Genomic DNA, 5,889 nt, shown 5'->3' with positions numbered 1-5,889 from the left:
GACATCCTGGGATTTTTAATGACCACAGAGAGTCAGGACCTCGGTTTAACGTCTCATCCGAAGGACGGTGCTTGTTGACAGTATAGTGTCCCCTTCACTATACTGGGGTGTTAGGACTCACACAGACCACAGGGTGAGCACCCCCTGCTGGCCTCACTAACACCTCTTCCAGCAGCAACCTAGTTTTCCCAGGAGGTCTCCCATCCAGGTACTGACCAGGCTCAGCCCTGCTTAGCTTCAGTGGGCAACCAGGCTTGGGCTACAGGGTGATATGATGAGACAATATTAAAGATATATTCATTTGTGTTTGAAAATGAAAGTCTTACGATTTCGGAACAACATGAAGGTAAGTAAATGATGCCAGAATTTTCATTTTTGGATGAACTATTCCTGTTTAGTTAGGATGTTGTCTTAGAAAGCAGCTGTCTATGTAGGCTGTAGACTGCTAGCAGCTCATTAGGTTTCGGATCAGAGCTCTGGTGTCCTGTTCAGGCATGGCCTACTGATTTGCACTCTGCTCTACATGGACAGGAGTCAGCTGGATGTTGTTGATGTGCTAGAAGGTCAGGTTCACACCATCTCCCTCCCCATCCATCTCAAAGCTGTGTTCCTGGTGGCTGAAGACCGCTGGCTTCTTGTTGAGAGCAAGACTGACAGGTGCCAATTAAATTCAAATTCCTTCATATTTTAGCTGTTTGCACACATTGCTCAGACTTGGAAAAGGGTGTTTTCCTTTTTAGAGGTTATATAAGAGTATTTGCTTCAACCGATACGCTGGTACGTCTTTGACTAAATGTGCAACCATCATGTGCAGGAAGTTCCTGTTGACAAAGCCCATGCACATGGGCACAGAGGACACGGGAGTGTGCCAGCTGCATGCCATCAGTGAAGACATGGTTAACACCAGCTTTGGCACCAGCTCAGGTGAACTACTCTTATCGCTTATTGGCCAGAACAGCCAATCAGAGGTGACTCTGCGTTGTTGTCGTCCAATCAGGGCCACTGAGAGCTCTTCACACTTGTCAGTCACCATCTGTCTTGCTTTGGCAAATGTGTCTGTTTCACATCTGCTTTGACTGACATGAAGCCCGGGGGATTTTTAAATCTGACTTGTGTCAGATTCAGGACTTTTGCATGTGAATAAACTTGGTGTCATCTTTGATGGCTTGCATGGTAAATATGGTCTCAGACGCTGCCTGGTGTACAAAAATGTGCTTGCAAAATTAATCTGTTCACTCTTATTTATGCTTATTGCACTCTCCATTCTCACTCCTAGTTGGCATGCTTTCACTTTTAATTTTTTAGTCAAATCAAGTCACGTATTTATATATCACTTTATATAATACAGATTGTTTCAAAGCAGCTTCTCAGTAATAAACAGGAAAATAACTTCTTCAAATATGAGACAAATTTAAATTCTGCTGTAAAGCAGGCTCTAAAAGACAATAGTATCATTATTCAACTCAAGTCAGTTTAATGTTGATTCAGTTTACTTCAGTTCATTATGAAACGAATTAGGGGCCATTCACAAAACACGTTTTTGCTTTGCAGTGGAATGGAAAAAAAAACGCAATGCCTCGAGACGCTTTTTTTTTAAAGTTGAACTTATTTGAACTTGAGCACCACTTTTTGAGAACGCTTTAGTACGCAATGGTCAAATATGTCCGTCTAGTGTGAAAAGTATTGGTATGGAAAAAAGCGTTCCGTGTGAACGGCACTTGGATTCAGCTATAAAGTTCAGTTTAGCTTACTTTTTTTTTGTTTTTGTCAGTGCAATCAAATCAACAATAGTACCGAATATTAAGTGTCTTTTAAACCAACGTCCCCAACTAAGCAAGCCAATGGCGACAGAAGCAAGAAACCCAAATTGGTGTCAGAAATGTAGAAAAAATTTTTTTTGAAAAATCAGTCGAGAGGCCAGTTCTCCTCTGGGCTAAATGAACAAATGCAATTTGTTATTGCTCATAGTTAGGCTGCGGGTTTTCTCCAGATGTTACGATCAATCAGAGTAAAGTACCTCTGCCTCAGAGCGTGACTGTCCACGGAAGAAGCAGTTACACTACGTCTGTCGGCTGACAGACAGGTCACGGTTATAAGCCGCTGCCACCTGTCATTGTGTCATTCTCAGCAGGTCTTCTCCCTGCTGCTGCGAGGAGGAAAGTGTGGTGAGATTCCTCACTCTGGTATCACAGAACCGGGGTTACATAACCATAGCTTCCTTCTGATGAAGTGCCCCTTGTCATTTCTCCTTCAGCACTTGTTTCTGGAGCATGAAGAGCAGAAAGACGCTTAATAACTCATAGTATCACTTATTGAGATGAATGCTGCTGTCATAGAGATAGACTAATGCCTGTACTTAGTGGGCATCGTACATCTAAAGTGTCAGACACGCTTCAGCGTTTGCTCTGAAAAATGAGCATGTTTTTGATGACATCAAAAGTTCCCATCAGCAGGATTGGGGTCTTTATCAAATCGAGTGTGACAGAATGTCACCAGAAGGTCTGAATAATGACCAATTAAACTGGGGTATAAAGATGTCACAAATGCAGAGTCATGGTAGAAACACTCTGAACCCTTTTATGGGTTTAGTAGTGAGGGACACATTATCATCTCTACAGGGGGTCATTTTAGAGTGGAGTGATGGTCTGACTGTCTTTGTGCTTCAGGGATGGAAGCTACAGCTCCTCAGGAGGTATCGAATGAGCAGCTGCCCAGTGAGAACCTCAGCACTGCCCTGGGCCAGAAGATTGTTTCTCCAAACCGCATCCTCTGTGACACTAACACCTATGCTAATGTTATTGTGGGCTTCTCAGATCTCATGGTGGGTATGACATACGCTGTGGTAAAATACAGTTTAATTCTATAGATCAGTGATATGGTGCTTTTTTAGTCCAAATCTATTTATTTTTGAAGTGCACATTGACTTTGAAATTTTAATTTTGGATTTCAACATTTTGAAGTGCACATTGATTTTGAAATATTAATTTAGATTTTCTTTAAATCGAGGCCTTAAAATGTCTTAAATGTTTTATATGTCAGTTTAAATGATGTAATGGTATTAACATAATTTACATTATTATTATGTTGTAAGTAGCCTAATGTGATGAATATTTTTGGGATAAATTATTTCATAGAATATTAATAAGTCTCTCATAATAATTTAAAAGGAAACCTTGTTAAGGTAGGTTTAGGTTGTAAAATGAATACATATACACACATCTTCAAGGTGTAAGAAAAATATTTTAATATATATATTTTTTTATTAAATGACATTTTTGGAGTCATTATAATAAAATGTTTCTTGAAAATGTTAAAATTGTTATTTGTAAATAAATAATTTTAAAACCATAAGAATCCAACACAAAGAGTACATTTTTCTAAAAATGTGGCACATGTGTTTTAAACTGTGCATTTTTTTTTATCTATTATTATCATGGATACTCTTGTATGGCAAACCCAAGTGATAACATGTTTTGTATTGTATTTCCACAGTCCCCAAATGAAGCTTTATGTACAACTTTAAGAGATCTTCGCACATTACAGAGGGTCGGGGACCTGATATGTTTTTTGGGTCAAGTAAGTGAACCGGGCCAGCAAAGAGGGTCAACTGTGTCTGTGTTAGGTGCCAATCAAGTGGTCCGAGCACTGCCCCCTACACAAGTCCCACTGACTGAGATCTACCCCTCTGACACATTCATATGTACACATCATATACAAATGTATTAGCAAATATAATGGTGCTTTACTTATGATAATGATGGTATTGATTGACCAACAGATATCACACCACCCATGACTGCTGCTTACCTTGAAGTGACAGACCTGAACTCTAAGAAGCTCAAATGCATTCCAGTCCCGAGGTACAGAGTCAGACTCTTTCATTAAACTCTAGCTCCCTCTTCTGTTCGGTCAAAGCCTTTTGCTAAATACCATTCATTTTACCAGCCATTTGGATACAGTCAATTTAAAATGATGTAATAATATTAATATAATTTACATGATTACATTATGTTGTAAGTAGCCTAATGTGATGAATATTTTTGCATAAATTATATTGTGACAGTGATGTTCATAAAATATTCAGGAATATCCCTTTTAATATAATAGAATATGTTTGTTTTTTTTTACCAGTAAATAAACAAAAATGAGCCAGTAACGGTTTGCAAGATGAGAATGCAAATTGCATTCTGCTTAAAGGAATAGTTCACCCAAAAATGAAAATTTGCTGAAATTTACTCACCTTCAGGCCATCCAAGATGTAGATGAGTTTGTATCTTCATCGGAACAGATTTGTAGAAATGTAGCATTACATCACTTGCTCAGCTATGGATCCTCTGCAGTGAATGGGTGCCGTCATAAACAATGAGAGTCCAAACAGCTGATACCAATAATCCACAAGTAATCCACACCACTCCAGTCCATCAATTAACTAAAATAGTCCTCTACCCATAATATTACTTTCTCAAGTGAAAAGTTGTCTCCTCTGAATCAGAAGAGAAATATGCACAGTTCAAGCACCGTTTACAAGTCAAAACAGTCCAAAACAGCTCTAAACAAATATGTTGGTGGATTTTAATGTGAGGATTTTCTGTGGGAGATATGGAGGAAGCATTTTTATGGATTATGGGCTCATATTTTGGTCGAAAGCAACTGTTTAAATTTAAATCTTTTAATGATGGATTTGTTTCTTGCAAACACACAGCTTTTCACTTCACAAGACAGTAACCGATGGACTGGAGTGGTGTGGATTACTTGTGTATTATTGTGATGTTTTTATCAGCTGTTTGGACTCTCATTCTGACGGCACCCATTCACTGCAAAGGATCCATTGGTGAGCAAGTGATGTAAAGCTAAATTTCTCCAGATCTGTTCCTATGAAGAGTCAAACTCATCTACATCTTAGATGGCCTGAGGGTGAGTACATTTTCATTTTTGTGCAAACTCTTCCTTTAAATTTTTACCTGATTACCTAATTTTGTCTTCTGACACTTCTGTATTTTTGTACTTTGGCTTCTGACATTGTAACACCTTCTAGCCCTAATATGTTAGTTTGACCCTGATGATTTTATGTGTAATTGTATGTTTGCCGTTTTCAAAATGTCTTCAAAAGGCCTTACATTTAGGTTCATGTAACTCTGTGTAAGGCAGCTGAATATCTTCCAGTGGTTCTGATCATTGGCTGTCATGCTGACGTGTTCAGGAGCAGCTCCATGTCTCCCTACACTGTGTGGATCTCAAAGGTCTCAGACACAGATGTAGTGATGGCTCCTCTGGGCTCTGGTGGAGTGGTGACTGTGGACATCAGATTATGGGAAACAGACCTTGACAACCTGCAGCGCTCTCTGCTGGAGTGGAGGAACATGATCGGATCAGAAGATGGCAGGCCAATCCAGGTAGGACTTTGAGGGCGAATTTCACATAACATATTAAGAGCATGTCTGAGTCATATTTCACCCTAAAAATTATAATAAAAATGAAGTTTTTTTTAAAGGAGCCTATAGACCTTTGTTTTATTTTTTATTACAAATAATGTCAACTTTTGTTTGCTGTGGGTCATCCAGGGTTTTGTTTGAGAAATCTTTAAATCATTTCAGCCTGTTTTTTTTTTTTCTTTGCTTTGTTTTCACCATTCCTTTTGGTGCCTTCTTTGCTGCAGGAATGACACAGTTTGATTTTTGTCCTAAAACAGAATTGTCTCAAACATGTTGGATTTAGGCTGATCAAAATGTGCAGTTCCATTTCTTACCACATGGTGGCGGACTTATATAAGAAATGTTTTATTACGTGAAAAAGTGACGTGACATGTGGCCAAGTATGGTGACCCATACTTGGAATTAGTGCTCTGCATTTAACCCATCCTAAGTGCACACACACACAGCAGTGAACACA

At 39.0% G+C, this 5,889-nt stretch overlaps 1 protein-coding gene across 1 annotated transcript in view; it reads left to right on the top strand.

Moving 5' to 3' along the window:
• Window positions 1-523: 523 nt before the first annotated feature.
• The window catches only part of LOC107670890 (von Willebrand factor A domain-containing protein 8-like), a 32,943-nt gene continuing 27,577 nt past the window's right edge, over window positions 524-5,889 (top strand). Inside the window, exons 1-6 of the mRNA XM_016463690.1 lie at window positions 524-657; window positions 815-924; window positions 2,667-2,821; window positions 3,493-3,700; window positions 3,779-3,860; window positions 5,201-5,393. Coding sequence (XP_016319176.1) covers window positions 524-657; window positions 815-924; window positions 2,667-2,821; window positions 3,493-3,700; window positions 3,779-3,860; window positions 5,201-5,393 — 882 coding nt within the window. The remainder of the gene's footprint in view (window positions 658-814; window positions 925-2,666; window positions 2,822-3,492; window positions 3,701-3,778; window positions 3,861-5,200; window positions 5,394-5,889) is intronic.

Source organism: Sinocyclocheilus anshuiensis, unplaced genomic scaffold (genome assembly GCF_001515605.1).
Source record: "Sinocyclocheilus anshuiensis isolate Anshui unplaced genomic scaffold, SAMN03320099.WGS_v1.1 scaffold1366, whole genome shotgun sequence".
Lineage (NCBI taxonomy): Eukaryota > Metazoa > Chordata > Actinopteri > Cypriniformes > Cyprinidae > Sinocyclocheilus > Sinocyclocheilus anshuiensis.
Note: the sequence above shows the minus strand (reverse complement) of the source record. Positions and strands in the feature narration are given on the sequence as shown.